Below are 17,876 nucleotides of genomic sequence, written 5' to 3'. Positions count from 1 at the left end.
GAAGTAAAAACTATAAAATATATATGCACAGTAAAATAATTATAAAGCGAACACCTGGGTACCCTAGCGCTTGGACAAAGAGATGAGGCATCGTCTCCCAGCAGCTCTGTGTCCCAAGAGCCCTTGCCAGAGTCAGGACTCCGGGGAAACATTTCCCTTGATGCTGTTTGGAGCACCACCACCTAAACTATGTCATTGAATTCATTTTTTCTTGTTTTAAAGTAGTCATTAATGAAGGCACTCTGAGTGGTCATTCTGCGTTTCTCTCGATCAGGTTTGTGAGGCTGCTGCGTGGGACTCCGGTCCTATCACCCCCTTTGTGGTATCTCGTTCACTACATCATTCAGGCAAGGCTCGTTGATTCATTTTATCAGTGTCTAGTTTGGAACTATTGTGAATAATACTGCTATGAACATATTCTCTCGGAGGTATCCTTGCTTCAGACTCCCGGCAGAGGAAAGGCCTTGCTAGGACATGGGACCTACCTACCACCAACTCTCCCACTTACTGCCAAACCGTCCCCTTGGGGATTGGAACAAGCCACAACCACAGCTGCTGTTGCTTGAGGAAGCTGAGAAGTTCCTTCACCCAGTCGGTGCCTGCTGTCTAGCCTCAAGGAACCCAGCATGGTACCCAGCCATTGTCTAGCTTCCCTTAAAATAACTCTTTAATAAAGTCTTTGCACAAATGCTCCTTGGAAGGAGCATTTCTCTTGGATTTTGAAAGTCCATGTAGCTGAGGATGGCCTCAAACTCACAACCATGCCTTTGCCTCCTGTGTTGGAACTGAAGGCAGGTGCCAGCCTTCCCAGCTGATATGGTGACCCTGGTAAGTGCCTGTGCTTGGCTAGTAGGTTGGTGGGTGTCAAACCACCCTGACCACTCTCCCTGATGCGTGGGTAAAGAGCAGAGGTTCCCAACCTTCCTAATGCTGCTGCAACCCGTTAATATAGTTCCTCATGTTGTGGTGACCCCCCATTATAAAACCATTTCATTGCTACTTCATAACTGTAATTTTGCTGCTGTTATGAACCATAATGTAAATATCTGATATGCAGGACATTGCGACCCCCAGATTGAGGACCCCTGGTATAAAGGAAACACAGTACACAAGGGACTAGGTGGCCTTCTAAGAGCAGAGTACCAGGGCAGGAAGCACTGTTCTCAGGGGGCACTGGGGATTCTCATCCCGATCCTTGGAAGCTGACGGTGCTGTGTCTTCCCTGAAAGGTTTTAGGAAAATGGACCTGAAAAGCCACTCCTCCCACGGCCAGTGCTGAAAGCCCAGCACCTGGGGTAGCAAGCCCTGGAGGCATTGCTGAGGCATGATGTAGCACTGCATTGAAAGAGCACAAATAAACTCTGAGCCCTCGCACACATTTATCCAGTTTGTGAAGTGGATTAATAGAATAACCAATAAAACATGTATAAAAGCTTTAATTAAATGTGATGAAATAAAACTTCATGTTTTATTTATGGACACTCCCAACATGTAAAGGATTCGGGGAGACATTCATTTTTACTGCCATTTCGTCCTCGTATCTATAATTAAATCCAGGCTTCAGTTCTGGCCCAAAGCGATGCGGCATTTTAAAGCTGGCCTCGGACCCCCCCTCCCCATCTGCTTTTAATTATAATTACCATCCCCAATACAGAGGAGGCTGGTGACAGGACAAAACAGAACAATAAAACAAACAAACAAACAACACTGGTCACCACTGTGTTTGAAAGAGATGGCGCTGAAGGAGTGCTTCAGGCAGGAGGGGCTTCCTCGAGTTCCAGTTTTATTCTGTGCCAAGTACACAATCCCTTCATTTTACTTTTGACATAAAAAAAGGACTTCATGAAACAAGACAAAATAACTTATGATTATATGAAACATAACTGTGACAAATCGCAAAACTATACATATTAATAGAAAAAAGTGTACCTAATTCCTTAAAAGATTTACGAGAACAAGCACCAGATGTGCCCCTACCATCAAACAGGCCCCATATCCAGTATGATATATGCAGCTCGTTTCTCTACGTGAGTATATAGAACAATGTACATGAGCCTGCGTGATTTATGGAAAACAGATTTCCACTTTTTCCCCCAAAGTGCTTTATGTCAGCAACATTACAGAGGACGCTTCTCTGTCTGTACAAAATAAATCTCTTCATTTCTACACTCACCATTTTGTCCAGTGAGTTTGGTTTTTCTCTTTCCCTGTTACTTTATCCACAGCAATAACAACATTGGTCTGAACAGTCAAATAAAATCAAACACCAAATAACAAAACTGAACCTTATTGGAGGCTATTGTCAATACTTCCAGGCAATCAAGGCTGAGGAGGGCTAAGACTTCTGTGATGGGGAGCCTAGTTAGCCCCGTTCCAAGCTTGTAGGAGTGAACTAGGGCAGTTGCCAGTTGGTCACTTTAGGCCTGAACATAACCAACACTACCCAGCGAGTTTATGCTGGGGTCCGCCACACACGCTACTTTCCACTTCCGAACCACCTGGGCCATGGGATGTAGACCCGAGTAAGGGACTATACCTCACGGGGCCATGGAATTCTTCAACCGTTTTTTAAGTGCTGATCAGAGGGTAAATTACAAGTGGCACTTCGATGCAGTCCCCTTAGGGAGTTACGACAATAGATGGAGCAATGAAATGTCTCTAGGCATCCTGATCTTTTTTATGTAATAGGATAATTGGATTTGTGCTGTGCATGTTTTCATAAGCACTGGTTTTACTGTTGTTGTGTTTTTGTTTTTAAAGGGGAATGACAACTTCCATTTGGATGTTTATGAAAACGGCTACCCATCAGGGCTAAAAAGGCCTAGGAATGGAAGGGAATAATTTATGTTTTTTAAGCTCTATTTTCACTGCTTAAAAATACTAAAGGAACTATGTGGGGCAAAGTAAGAAAGGGACATATTTTAAGCTAAGGAGAAATTCCGGAACCTAAGGATAGACAGCTTGTACACTCGGAAGGACCCTGAACATGCCATGTCACGAGGCCCTGCCCCCCAGACCACTGGCTATCAGGAACACACTGAGGGCCTTTGGTGGGGGAGGGGCCGCACTGGACCTGGCTCCACACACGCTTCTGACAGCCAGAATGTCCTCCTGGGGCAGGCCGTGGAGCTGGAGCTGGGATGTATGGTCTAGTAATAAGGACTTGATGACACCAGGTCCTCCTAGGTGATCCAGGAAAGGAACAGCGCCACCATGAGTCCAGAGCCTGGTTCGTAAGCCTAACCTCACCACAGGGAGAGATGTCATACATGGTCCTGTGTTTCTGTTCCCTTCTATGACTCTCCTCCTACTTCTAGAACTCCATAAGGTAAATCAACCTTTCATCTCTTCTTTCCTTATCACCCAAATGAAATATGCTTGGAGTGTCTTGCAAAAGCTTGAGGGTTTAAGAACTGACATATGCTGCTCTTGAGAGTGGGGTCTCCTTTTCTTTCTAGAGTGTGAGAGGGGTCAAATGAGGGTCACTATCAAATAAGCCGGTGTGTTAACATGTATGTGTTCAGGCTCAGCCCAACTGTTGTTAACATGTATGTGTTCAGGCTCAGCCCAACTGTAACGACCCCCCAGGTCTACAAGGGTCGTAGTGTCTAGCAGCCCGAGAGTTCACCTGGGGAGGAAGCCTGACATGCTTCCTTCCTTAAAGCTCAGAAGACCTAGAATTCAAAGTCCTGTGACTTAGACGTCTATGCAGTAGTTCCCCTCAAGAACGCGGTCTCTTCAGCAACACCAGACCGATGTGCTGCGAGACTGAACCCATACTGGCTTCTGTTTCTTCCCCATTCAGTGGCATCCTGGAATGAAGCAGGGGATGAGGTGGAACTCTTCTGACTTGGGGCCAGACTCACAGGTCTGTATTAGGGTATAAGCAGTCTCATGACCCTCAGATACCAAGCTTTTTAAGGTCACAGTGACCTCAGTTTCATGAAGCACTCAGCTTCAGTTCTGCTAAAAAAGCATTTTTCAAGGAGAAAAAAAAAAAATCCTGAAATGTGAGCGAACTAGAATGTTGGAATTGACCAGCTTTTTGGAGTTTGGCTTATTTGTATAGCCTTTGCCCTAGGACACAGCATCTTTTTAAGTACCCTCCTAAAAATATCACCAGAAAATGATGTCTTGTTTAGGCTTAACATAAAATGGCTGTGTGCTTTTTGAAAAATTCCAGGCCTGCAAAGCAGAGTTCCAAAAAGCTGCTTTCTTGAGTCTACCTTCTGTGAACCTTCCCAAGAGTTGCTAGGATTTGGTGGATAGTCGGTATGTCTGAAACACAGGAAGGAAGAGGAAAGGATGGGGAAACAGGGAAACGGGGAGGGGAGCAGAGTCGAGGAGACAGACAGATGAGGGGATCCCTGTAAGGAACCAAGCAGAAGGCACACAGAGTAACCGGACAACAGGTGCCCTTGGTTTGGTTTCCTGAACAAAGCTACATACATGACTCAATGTGTCCCATCTCTCATGGTTCCCAGTCTGTCCTGGGCACAGAACCAGAGCTGAGGCAATATATGAACCATTCGAATGAAACGTTTGTCAAGCTGGAGTCACTGAGCCATCAATACAGGAGGGTTATTATTATTTTTTTAAGATGGTCTCAATATGTAGCCCTGGCTGGTCTGGAACTCACTGTGTAGACCAGGATCATTTCAAACTCAGAATGCCTTCCAAGTGCTGGGGTTAGAGGTATATACCACCATACACAGGACTTAAGGGTTTTTGCAACAATCCTGGAGGGAGGCAGGCAGAGGGGTGTGTGTGTGTGTGTGTGTGTGTGTGTGTGTGTGTGTGTGTGTGTGTACACTCTTCTGTTTCCCTCAGATAACCTTTGCTAAACTGCAAAATTAGGCCAGGAAGAGCTACAACTGGAGTAAAATACATGTAGCTGGGGTGATTAAAACGGTAATGACTTATACCAAAAGAACAAACCTTTAGATACTTTTCCTTTAAAAGTAGATGTAAAAAGCAAGTCTTTGAAGTTCAAAAAAAAAAAAAAAAAAGTAGGTTGCCAAATATAAAACCTTATCTTGCCATTGGAGGATCAATTGAGAAGCAATAGTTAGCATGGTCTATGCAAGACAAATGTTAAAGCCAGAGTCTGAGAGAGTCCAAGCCACGCCTGCTTTGGACATGGATTTCCCACACTGTTTATGGCTGTGCATCACTCAGCCATGAGGGAAAACACGGGCGAGGCAGCACATTCTGCCTCTGGTAACTGGGCAGTCTTCCCCTTAAGTCTTGAGCAAGGGTCATCCCATTCATGTGCACATTCATTGGTGTCTTTTGAGAGCTGACAGCCAGGAAGGAACAGGTATCTTTAAAGTGAGACTCTAAATTCCCTTTGAAAAGAAATTCCTGTGTGTCACCTGGCCCAGCCAATTGAGGGAAAACGGAAGAGGTGCGAGCTTTCCTGAAAAGCCAGATCCGAAGACCATCCAGTCCTGCCTTCCAAAGACCTGGTGACTCTACTGGCTCCACGGATTTGGTTGGCATCCTCACACTGCTTGTCAGAGTGTGAAGGTAGGAGGTGACTCAAAGGTCCTGGATGTGCAGGGGAGATCCGCAGAGCCTTCAGCCTTCAGTATACACAGAGGAGAGCTGGCTAGGACAACGGTCCACAGCGCTGAGCTGCAAGAATGTGGGATCTTCGGGGCCACTGCGAAGAGCTTCCCCAAAGAGGCTTGAAGAAGCGGAAGGCAAATCGTACACTGGAAGAGAAAGAACACAGGACCGTCAGTCAGTGCCCGCACTATGGAGAGCCCCACTGGCTACACAGCACCCCCATGCCGCCTCCAGATGCTGGTGGGAGCTAAGACTTAGGCCTTCGAGGTGTGTCCTGGAGGAACAGAATGGGGGAAGATACTGGCTTGCATTGATGTGCTTTAACACAAAATATGACCTTAGCTGGTCAAAAGTGGTTTAGCAAGGAATGAGGGTGACCTCAGAAAGGGGATAACGGTAAAGTTGAGTCATGAGAAAGAATGGGAGTTACAGATGGTAAAGTAAGGAAAGAATATTCCAGGAGGAAGAAACAGAGCTAAGGCAGAGACGAAGGGACACGTGGGATCAGCAAAGTGAGTATAAGCCAGAATAAGGGTAAAGCCAAAAAGGCCAAGTCTGTGCAGGCAGGTCTGGAAAACTTGACAAAGTAAAATCATGTGGGCCTCGTTGTGCCAGAGAAGACAGCTTGAGAATTGATGAGACTGGATACTACTAAGATATTCTAGCAAGAAAGTGGCATAATTTATCACTGGGTTAGCAAGCAATGCCAAACGGGTAGAAAGGCAAAGGTGAGGTGGTGAACTGGGGAGGCATACTAGAAGGAACTGCCACAGTCTAGGGGAGAAACGTTGGCCCTTGTGCGGGTGGGCAGAAGGGTGAGAGCCAGGGCAGAAGGTGATGATGAGAAGTATCTCAGGGGGAGTTCTACTAGATTCCACATAGTCCCTGCCAGCCACAAGAAAAGCACCCGGCTTCCCTTCTTGCTGACTAAGTCACAGACACCCACCTGTAATGCCTGAGTGTGTTGAGAAGGCTCTATGGAAAACATCAAAGCCAGCCTGACCCATGGATGTGGGGACCAGGCAGTCCTCAAAGGCAGGCACCATACTGCAGGAGCTGCTGGGTGGCACAGTTCTCTGGGAATCAGGGTAATGCGGGGGGCAGAATGTCTGCAGCTGGCCATAAAATCCTGAAATACAAGCATGGCAATGAGCTATTTCAAGGCAGAAACCATCCCTCTCCAGGAAGAACTTCACAGAGTCAGACTGATTTGACAAAATGCCTCTGCATCCTGAGACATCTTCTAAACAAAGTGTCTGGATGAGCTGCATTCAAGGCTTGCTGGCTTGTGACCATTTTAGGGAGAAATGTTCTCATCCCAGTCTCTTTCACTGGGATGTGCATGTATCTTAACTTCTGTATCCTGCATTTCAGTCCATTTCCACATTTGACCAAAACCCCGCAGAAGGCCCTTAGTCATACACAGCATAAACACAAACAAAACCTAGCATAGACCAATCTATCCATCTTTCTAACACTTCCATCTTCCTGTGGTTTCAAATAGGTTCCTAGTGCCCCACAGCTGGGTGTACTGGATTCTATGTCACTATTACTGTTCTGATCCTCGCAGTCAAAGGGAAACTGGACGCGAAAAAATACTAGGATGAAAGAAAAGAAAGATACCCAATGCTTGAAAATCTCCACCAACCGATTGACAGTCATATTTCATCTCTCCCCGTCATTCCTGCTCTTATTCAATGGTATTTGTCTTGCGTTCCCACGTGGTCCTTTCCTATGATCCTCTCCATCCTCCCGATTCCTTACTTTTCCCCTTTCTCTCTTTGCTTCATGATAATGTGTATCAATGGATTACTTTCTGAGCGTGTAATGTGCTTTTAAAAACACCATAATGCAATCTTCATTCCACACTCGATTGATGGGGGAGCTGAGGCCCCGCTGCTGCTTTCCATTGTGTGTTTCCTCAGCTGTAAAATGTGAATGCCATTGTCTGCTGCACAGGGCTATTGTGTAGACTGACTGAGTCACTGGCTAAGGAAGCAAGCTTATAATGTTTTAAAGTGCTTTAGAAATGTCAGTCATTCTTGATATTACTATTCTGTTTTTAATGGGGAGAATGAGGGGATTACCAGAGGAAGTGCCCTAGGATTCCTCTGCAAACACTATCTGATGGAGAAGACAGAACCAGCTCACACCACTTTGGAATCCTGGTCTCCAATGTCTTCCACCATTACAGCCATCTCTTCTTAAGACTGGAAAGCTTTGTTGAGACTCTCTCAATGAGGAAGGGTGGGGCTATTTGGTTCTTCTTCGCTCTCTCTAAAACCAGGGAAATTGGGTACATGCACCCGACTTCAAATACACTCTTCTCAAGGCTCACTTGGGACTTAAGCTACAGAGCAAATGCCTGGCTCACCATGGTGGAGGGCTAGCCTACAGTTGCTGTAAACATCACTAAAAATGTGCTTAACTGTTCCTAAAGACACAGACCCCACCCTCTAGGAGCTTATGGAGTTAGACAGAGACCAAATGCAGATTTCTGTTCAGGGCACATTCCCACCGGAGTGCAATCCTTTCCAAGTGGGTAACAATCCATGTTATATAGACTCCACAGAAAACATTCATGTAAGGTTTCACTGAAGCGTCATTACAGTTTAGACTAAGACTTATCTATGGACATCCCATATCTAAGCAGAGAGGAAAATGAAGTAATGACTTCTGTTTTTAATTCCCAATGGCTTTGTATGCTTTTAAATGAGACAGGCAAAGATCCAAACAGATCGCTCTCAAATACTCAAGTAGCTGACCAGAATGAAGAAGTCAACTTCCCAGATAACCAAGAAAAAGACATTAAAATAACAATGCCATTTCATATTCTATGTATTATACTGGCAAGGTCTCTCCTTGGGGCTGAAGTATGACTGGAGAAGAAGGTACTCTGCCTAGTTTTAGAGACATTGGGAAAAGTAGATTCTCTTTTCCAAATCTTTGGACAAGTGTCTGACTACCTCGAACTACAAGTATCCCCTGGGTTTACTCCTCTGGACTTCAGTTTTACCTCTGAGAATTAGCAACCCTAGAAGACTATTCTGAAGAGCATGTTCTGCTGAGACAGTTATTACACACAAATGATGGCACAACCAGAGGTCAAATGGTCCAGCATCAGGGAAAGGTAGAGTACAGGAAGCTACACTTCCCTGATGGGACAACTGGCCAGCCCTCCAAACAGCGCCACCATGCACCCTAACAACACCGTTCAGTTTGGTTTCTTTTTAAAAATGGCAAGACACAAAATTAATAGTTTATGAAAGATCAGCTTGTGAAGGTCTAAACATAGGATGAACACAACAAAATACTTTTATCTGTGGTTGTCTTTTTGTTCTATTTCTGCCCAGACTTTAATAGTAGTGAGTATTCTGGAGTCTGTCTGCCTGGGTTCAAATCCTCACTACAATACATACCAACTGCATAGTCTTGGTGTCTCAGTGTCTTAACCTGTAAAATGTAAAATGGGGTTAATGGTAGTGATGATCTTACACTGAGCAATTATAAAAATTATACAAGTTAGAGTTTACATAGCATATAATGTTATTCTCTATATTTTAATAATATAATTTATATATGTATTTGCAAAATAGGCAAAATTATAAGTAAAATAATTTTACCATGAAAATACAGTTCTCAAAAATAAGCTAAATTTGATTACGGGAAATTAAATTCCCCAAAAGGCAAGATGTCCTTCAATAAACAAATGTAAGAATGGATGTAACTCTAGGCAGTAAGCCCCAGTATGGAATTAAGATTGAATTATTGTAATCTTGAAAGCTTATCACAAGTTGAAGAAAACGGAACATCATGGGCTCACTGGAGAAACGAGCTATGGTTCCCAGACACTTCAGGAGCTAATATGTACCAAGATTTCTTCATTCACCTCAGTGGGCCCAGAACAACAAGTCTAAGTGATTTGAAAGAACCAGAAATTGGATCTGTCAGTTTGGGTCATCCCTTTGACAGAGCTTAACTTTGGGTCCCCAAAGGCAGGCACATGTAAAAGCAGCATGGGTCCATCAGGAAGAAATGATTACCATGCTCTATTGGAATGTAATGCCTCCTTACTGAGCAAAACAGACATTTGCTATCTATAGCTCCATGCTGGCTCTGTTCAGATTTGTCACCCATAAATCCCCTCCTATCACTCCTTAGTGTAACATTACCCTTCCAAGAAGAGAAGCCATTTTTCACTGAACTCCCACGGCTCTCTAAACAGGGACATCAATCATTCAGGTACAACCGCAGAGACACTCACTGGCCTTTTGTGAAAACTAATTCATTCTTTTTCTGAATCTCCCCTCCTGTTTCTGAGAGGGAGCAGAAATGTCACACGCTTCCAACTGTATTCTGGTGTTGTGATGTGTATAAGTTTAAAAGGTTTGTGATAAAGCAAAATATACCTAGTGATAATCCACACTGGATTCTGGGCTTTTATCTCCCAGGTGGGACCTAAGGAAGAAGAGAGCCAAGGAGTCTATAGTTCCTGCCTGGGGACTGTGCCTGATTGGAGAACCTATCAAAACCAGAATGTCCTTACAAGCATGTTTAGTTACTTCTACTAGCTAGCCGGGGAAAGGAGACTCTTCTTCATTAACTGCACCCTACTCACTTCAGGTAGCCCCAATAGAGACACCTAATACATTGTTGGGTGGTGGCGCTATGTCAAACCAAAGAATTTTAACGTGTTCTCTACCCAGTGCTATTTCCATAAAAGTAACAAATTTTAAAAAAAGTTTCCATTAGGATCTTGTCACACATGCAAACCTAGAGAAAGGCCAACTCTTTTTCAGATGAATGGTTCCTGTATTCCAGTGGATGGTTTTCAAACAGCAAATTTGGAAAGAACATGACTTCTCAGACCCAAAGCAAAATGAGGCAAGATGTTAACACATTTTGTGTGCATAAAATCTGAGAGCAATGGCAAGGTCAGCCAGTCTGTCAGTCAGTCAGTTAGTAATGGTTATCAACTGCTAGTTCAAGAAAAGCTGGAGAGACCAAAGGACCAGGAGCCGGTCCCTGCCCTTGAGGACTGATAATGGATGGGGACACAGAAACCAACAGAAGCTGACAAGAAATATTAGCTATCACAGTTACTTACAAACACCACCCCTCTTTTTTTTTTCTTTTTACAAGTTATTTCACTTCCAAGAATGGAAGAGGGTGGATGTAAAAGTCATCTCATTTTATCTAAAAGATCAAGGAAACTCGACTCATTCCTCCTAGTCTCAATTTTGGCAAGTTCGTTTTTCTTTCTAAAAACAAACTTGCTTTCCTAATTATCAAAAGATTTTGGGCTAAATATAACAATAATGTAGGTGGTATAAAAATGAATGAAAGAGATTATCTTTATTTACATAGTTGAGAAATGGCCAGATATATGCTTTCACAACTTTGAATCACACACACACACACACACACACACACACACACACACACACACACACGTAAGAGTGGGGAGGAGGTATGGGCTATATAATACATGTGAAAATGTCATAGTGGAATTGATTACTCTGCAGGATAGCTAAAATTAATATATAAATTAATATATACACAGATTTATATAAATTAATACATACATAAGATTATTTGTATCCCATTTCGGTCCCTATAACTGCCCATGACTTTCTTCATATATCACTACAATCCATTCCTAAAAGCTTTTTTCCATACTTTGTCACATAGGGGTCCTGAGTTCCTTTGATGACAGGTGAGATCAAGAGTTCACAGTCCCCCTTCCACTGCTAGGTGACAATTTCCTTCCCAAATGGAAAAGGAAGTTCCAGGAGGGAGAAGGTGATTTCCAGGGCAGTGATGCCCAACAGGACCTTCCTCAGTGATGGCAGTGCTTGTCTGCACTGTCCGACACAACATAGTACTTACATGTGCTTATCAAGCATTCAGAAGGGAGCTGTCCGACTTCTACTCAGTTTTAATTAATCCGCATCTAAACAACCACACATGGTTCACAGTACTACACCAGGCAATGTAACTCTAGGTCAACCCAGATTCCCAGGCTTAGCCAGCCATGTTTCAGCAAAGTTCCTGATTAAATTCTTGAAAGAACACAAGAGTGGACTAAGGGTTGAAATAAAGCCAGATAAATTATTTTAGTCTCTTGGCCTTCAAGACAGGAAGTATATTAGACTGTTACATCTATCTGTTGCTTACACATCTCGCACTTCAGCCTTGTGGGAAGGAACCGGAGTATGAATACCTAAGTACAACAGTCAACCCCTCAGGACGTGAAGGGTTTAACCAGGGTGCTCACCCGTTCTGTAGAGCCCTTTCCCTTCTGGAAAACAACAGTAGCAGAAAGCAATCTGTGTCACATCTTCGCTGTGTCCTCTACTCTGGACTCACCTCACTATACACACAAGGAGTGGGAGCATCTACTCTGGACTCACCTCACTATAATCACTAGGAGTGGAAACATCACAGGTTGGTGGCATCCTTGGAAACACTGATGGTGAAGTGTCAACAGAGAAGGCTCTACCCAACTTTTGTACATGTGTGGATAAAGACTCATACCAGCAGATCGCACTTTGCAAAGGTGTCAAGTCGTATCATACACTGCGTTGGCTAAACTAAGTTCTTGTACTATGTGATGGTGATGCCAGGCACAGCCGCTAAACTCTGATTCCAGGGAAGGTGCTGGACTGAGATAAATGTCCCCATTTACAAACAGAAATAGGGTAGAATGGTTCTATATCTCGCATTTATAACAGAAATGCAGGGATGAAAGAGACGTTTTTCTCTTTTCTCAGGGTCTCAAACAGAAAGAACAAACAGCAATACATAAAGGTTTGACATGATTCCTTGGTCTGACCTTGTCTGTGATGGTAAGTCTAAGCAGGAGACCCCGCCTAGCGTTAATGAGGGTCAGTCTCGGTGAAGAGACTCTCCTGTCACCATGCTGAGCATCCCATACCTGGATGGGGACTCAGCAATGGCAATGCCTTGTTGAGTCCTTTGGGATGTTTTTTGTTTATTTGGGTTTTTGTGATAGCCAAAAGAAGAAGGATGTATATTTATTTATGAGCTTTGAGATCCATTATTTTTCTGAAGACTGTAATTTTATGGATTACTTTAGGAAGTGTAGAACTTTTGTCCTTAGTTATATGATTGTAGGAATGTGGATGAGCCCAAGTGATGGACAGCAGGAGAAGCCCTATCAGAGTCCCAGAGACAGGAACACACAGAGGAAACATACACTTTGATTTTCTTTGGCTCTTGGGATTTTTTTTTTCTCCAATACTCCAATGGCTCTTTGTAGATTGCCCCGGAGATCTGTGACCTTCTGCCCTTGAGAAGTATTCAAATATCTTTCAACCAAGTCTGAAAAAGGAAAGGGATTTACCAGAGAACCACCTTTATCTTCTAGAAAATTTTACTGTTAACTTAAAACTGCCTCAAGAAATAGTCTTAAAAAATGATAACTGTGGGCTGGAGAGATGGCTCAGACATTAAAGGCTAGGCTCAAAACCAAAAAAAAGACAAATGTGTGCATCTCTATTATTATCTCCACACACTCTTTCTCCCCAAAGAATATGTTCCATGAAGTCAGGGACCTCATCCAATTTGCCACTGTTTGTCCACAGGGCTTAGAATAGCAACTGCTGTATAGTAGTCACTCAATAAACATTTGCATGGCAAGACATCTGTACTACTTTAACCATGGGGTGATGGATGGAGCAGTACCAGTGTCTTTTTCCTCTCTAAAAATCATTTCTCTTAGCAGACACATGGAGCTCTCACCTCTGCATAATGATGGCGCATCATCTCTGTGGTTATGTAATTACTGTGCAGTCTTTAGCTGCATTCAGCACTAGGATGCAAAGTCAGAGGCAGAACAGGGGAGGGTTTGCTGGACCCAGAGATGCTGCACACAGGAAAGAGAAAAAAGGCCATTGGAAAGGAAGAAGGACCTCTGCTGAAGCAGCCCTATATGCACTCTGGAGATGAGGAGCTTCCTTCGCTCAGTGGGTGCTCCCTGGTGGGTGCTACTTAAGTTAAAGCTCATGGTCACTAACAGCAGATTAGGAATCCCCACGTTCACCCACATTAAAACCATGTTCTAGCTACTTTTCTCTTGCTGTGATAAACGTCATACACAAAAAGCAACATGGAGAGGAAAGGGATTATTTCAACTTCCACTTCCAGGTAACCGTTCACCACTGAGGAAGGCAGGGTGGGAACTGAAGCTGAGACCACACAGGAACACTGCTTGCCTGTCTGCTCACTCTGGCTTGCTTGACTAGCTTCCATTATAACTCAGGGATAGCACCACCCACAGTGGACTGGCCCTCCTCCATCAAGTAGCAGTCAATCCAGAAAATGTGCCACAGGCCAGTCTGATGCAGGCAATTCCTCAATTGAGTCCTCTTCCCAGGTGTGTCTACTTTGTGTCGAGTTGACAATAACTGACTAGCACAGGCCATCTCTGAAAATACAAATATTGATAGAAAACGAGAGAAAGGGACAGAGAAGAGAGAGAGCTTTATCTCCCGGCTCTTCTCTTTTCTTCATCCACATCACGGTTCTGATTCCCTTAGGAAACTGTGACCTCTCCCCCCTTGAACATCTTCTGTAATCCATGACAGAGGCCAAAGAGAAGAAGGGATTAATGGGCAAGAAGCCCCTGAAGAACCATCAGTTTACAGTTTGGGGGTCATGTATTATCAAACTGATCCATGCACTCAAGTTTTGCTCAGAGAACAGCCTGGGGGAATACACATTCATTACTTGCCAGATACTTTAATGTCAAAACACTTTAAAGAGTCCTTCATACATAGCCACTTGATATTTCTTCTTTGGAACTAGGTAGTTGAAACAAATGTCATGGAAGCAGAGGGACTGTCGAAGACTTTGTAGCTGATATTTGGTTCACTTGATGTCATGCAAATAAAGTAGGAAACTCTTCCGACTATACTAATATTTCTAAATAGCCAAATATTAGAATTTGCTGGTTCAGAGCCAAGCACAGACCTAGGGGTTTTACATAGGGGTTTTACAATCTTTATGCTGATCACAGCCTTCCAGATAAGCTGTATTGTCCCAAGCTTACGGAAAAAGAAGTAGCCATGTTAGAGTAATTTATCAGAACCCAGATTCTAACCTTGGTCTATTTGCTGACATAGTTCAGGAAAAATACTGGTGCCAGAGCACATGGACTACATAAGCACCTGGTTGTTGTGCTCCTTCTTCAAAGGCTCATAAGCACTGTCGACTTAGTGATACTCAGACCTACAGCAGTATAAGACAAGTATGGCAAAGAATGCAGGTTTAATTAATCTGCTGCTGTCTTTTTCACAAAGGCCATACTGGCTTTCTACAGCATGTAGACCACACTATATGTGTGGAAGCTCCCAGGACAGAAATAGAGAAGGAAGATGACAACCATCAGACTAGGTGAATCCTTCCAACTTGGATGAAGGGGAGTGCATGGAGAGGGGACTACTTGAGAAGGAGGCCAGAGATTCTCCAAGTGGATGCCATAAGCATTAGGTCCACCTGGGCAGAACCCACGTGTTCCTGGGCTCTCAGGCGCAGAGAATCAGGACTCCTGGAAGAATGCCTGGAAGCCTGTGTTTAATGAGGAATATCTCACACATCATTTGGAATGCTCCAAGAACATCATGAAATAATTTCTTAAAACATTTGAAATCACAATCTCAAGGGCTTGGGTTCTATTTGAAATGGGGAAGGAGAATTCTTCTGAGGGCTGTCTTTATTCTTTGAGCTGGACCATGTTTTCTGCTAGATCTTGGGGCCGTGAGTGAGCTTGACTCACATGGCCAGCAGTCATCAGTTAGATGATTTGCATGGCTTCTTCCTCTAGTGCCCTTTAGTGTCAGTTCCCGGCCAATGTGAAAGCGTGGGACCTCATATGAATGACGCAGTCTGCCTACTGTTGCCTCTCTAATCATCGTGTGGCCTAGATTTCTATTGTGTAGCTGTAAACAAGGCCCCAAGTTCCACCTGCTTTACTAACTAGATGACTTTCTGTTTCTCGGAATCCAAACCTGTGGTTATATGAATTTCCAGTTCTCCAAGCCTACAGTAAGATGGAATCTTGGCTCAGGGTAAAGAGTATGGGAAAATGTCTACGTGGGTCTGAGATGAGAGAGTAGACAGTCCTTCTGAAGCCTCAAAAATGTCCCTGGACCCCAGGAACCTTCTTGTCTTCTTCCACTGGCCACCAGAGAATTGGACTCTTGTGTACTTTCAAAACGTGTGCATACCCAACCCTGAAGTCCCTGCTCCACCCTCTTCTCGGAGCTAACATCTTCCCACTGCCGCTCTGGGAGTCAACTTTGATGAGCACATCTAGTTGACGGAGACCTTCCTTTCTTACTTAATCCCCTCCCATTGCACATCACACTTTTTGTATTTAAGTTTGTAATATGCATCTTGAAATGTGTAATGCCCCACAGGGAACAAAAAGATTCCATGATTCTGTGGACAGGAAATCTTCTCTGACTACTGAACTCAAAGTCGGTTGAAATTGTCAAGGAATATAATTATTGGACTAATATAATATATAAGATGCCCCTTAGATAGATACAGACTCAGAAGAGCCATGAACTTTGTGCTGTTTTTTTTTTTCTTTTATTAATGTAGGTTTAGTTAGTAGTCAGAGTAGGACCTGGTACACCGAAGAAAACGACTATATGGAAATCAATCAATGAATGAGTGAATGAAGCCATGGCTGGGGCCTCTGGTGAGAATATTGATGGTAAGAAGGAACACAACTGAGTTCAAAGATTAGGAATGAGGATCCCTGCACACGAAGGTACATAAGTTTGAAGAAATACCGTGGCTTCCCTTTCTATCATGGATATTTTCTTTCCTCCCCCTCCCCCCCAACCCCCAAGACAGAATTTCTCTGTGTGGTTTTGGTGCCTGTCCTGGATCTCGCCTGGCTCTGCCTCCTGAGTGCTGGGATTAAAGGCGTGAGCCACCGCCACCTGGCTCATGCACATTTTCTTAAGTGGAGGAAGGTCAACTAAGGTGATAAAAAGTATGATGGGCTTTGGTCTAGCTTGATTCATGTTGATGTCATCAAGCACTCTGACCAAAATCACCACAGGGAGGAAAGCGTCTATCTGGTCCATACTTCTGGGTCACAGCTTATCACTGAGGGAAGTCAAAGAAGGAGCCTGAAGGCAGCACTCTCTAACCTGGGAACAAAGTCACAGCCAAGGAAGTCCAGCAGAAACCCTGGAGGCCTGCCCGGCTTTGTGCTGGCTCGTTTGCAGGCTCAGAGACAGGAGCTTTCTTATACAGCTCAAGATGACCTGCCTAGGTGTTGTGCCACCCAGTGTGGGCTTGGCTCTCCTACACTAGTTAATAATTGAGAATGCCCCCAGGCATGCCCCCAGGCAAATCTCATCTGGACAATCCTTTAACTGAGACTCCCTTCTCAGGTGGCTCTAGGCTGTGTCAAGTTGACAGTTAAAACTAACGAGGATGGGCTCTCTCCAGAAAACATGGGATTGCTTTGCTGCTCTGAATCACTGTTTTCCACAGGACTCCAGACAGACAGACCATTAAACCTGAAGACAAAGAGAACTGTGTAGGAGAATTGAGGGTTCACAATAACTGCCTGCCCTCCCCGCCACATGCTTATAATGGAGAATGGTTGCTATAGAGTTAACTGCAACCTGACAAACCATGAAGTCTGTAAGAGTAAATTTTAAGCATTTGTGTTAATATAAATGTAGGTATTACCATACACTCTTGCTGAGAAACTGCTGCATACGGGCCCATCTACAGATAATTACGGGACTGATTCAGATTCCCTGAGTCATGTTGCCATAATGATGAGAAATCTGAGACCTTGCTTTTGGGATGTGTGATATGAGGTTGGGCTTGGTGAAGAAATGCAGAAAGGGAGTGGCTGGTGGTTACACTCAAATGATCTAGAAGAGATGTCTAAATGTTTCCACTTTACCAGAACTGTGATTTAGGAGGTATAGCTCTTGAAGGCCTTGCAAAAGAGTGAACTGGAGGGGTTAGTCAGAACAATTTGGTTAGATTAGAGAAGAAAAATTCCTGCAATCCCAAAGAGCTCTACCAATTGTATGTAAACCAACAAGAAATTCTAAGGCAACTGGGATGGATTTGCAACATAGTGTTGAGCAGAAAGGAGCCGAGCAGGGGCAGACCATGCCACTCCCAGGGCCACAGTGTTTGGTTTTCTGTTTTATTAGCACAGTGACCTCATTACCAGTAACTCGGCTGTTCCTGACGTGTGGTTTTTCATTTTTCTCCTCTCTCCACAGCTCTTCACTTCT

The 17,876-nt window shown here is 44.0% G+C and overlaps 1 protein-coding gene across 1 annotated transcript in view; it reads right to left on the bottom strand.

The window, feature by feature from the left end:
* Positions 1 to 5,008: 5,008 nt before the first annotated feature.
* Positions 5,009 to 17,876, bottom strand: part of Glis3 (GLIS family zinc finger 3) — a 426,546-nt gene continuing 413,678 nt past the window's right edge. Inside the window, exons 9-10 of the mRNA XM_059259342.1 lie at positions 6,518 to 6,700; positions 5,009 to 5,717 (exon numbers count right to left, since the gene is read on the bottom strand). Of these exons, the coding sequence (XP_059115325.1) occupies positions 5,581 to 5,717; positions 6,518 to 6,700 (320 nt within the window). The 3' untranslated portion in view covers positions 5,009 to 5,580. The remainder of the gene's footprint in view (positions 5,718 to 6,517; positions 6,701 to 17,876) is intronic.

This window comes from Peromyscus eremicus, chromosome 1 (assembly GCF_949786415.1).
Source record: "Peromyscus eremicus chromosome 1, PerEre_H2_v1, whole genome shotgun sequence".
Taxonomy (NCBI): domain Eukaryota; kingdom Metazoa; phylum Chordata; class Mammalia; order Rodentia; family Cricetidae; genus Peromyscus; species Peromyscus eremicus.
Note: the sequence above shows the minus strand (reverse complement) of the source record. Positions and strands in the feature narration are given on the sequence as shown.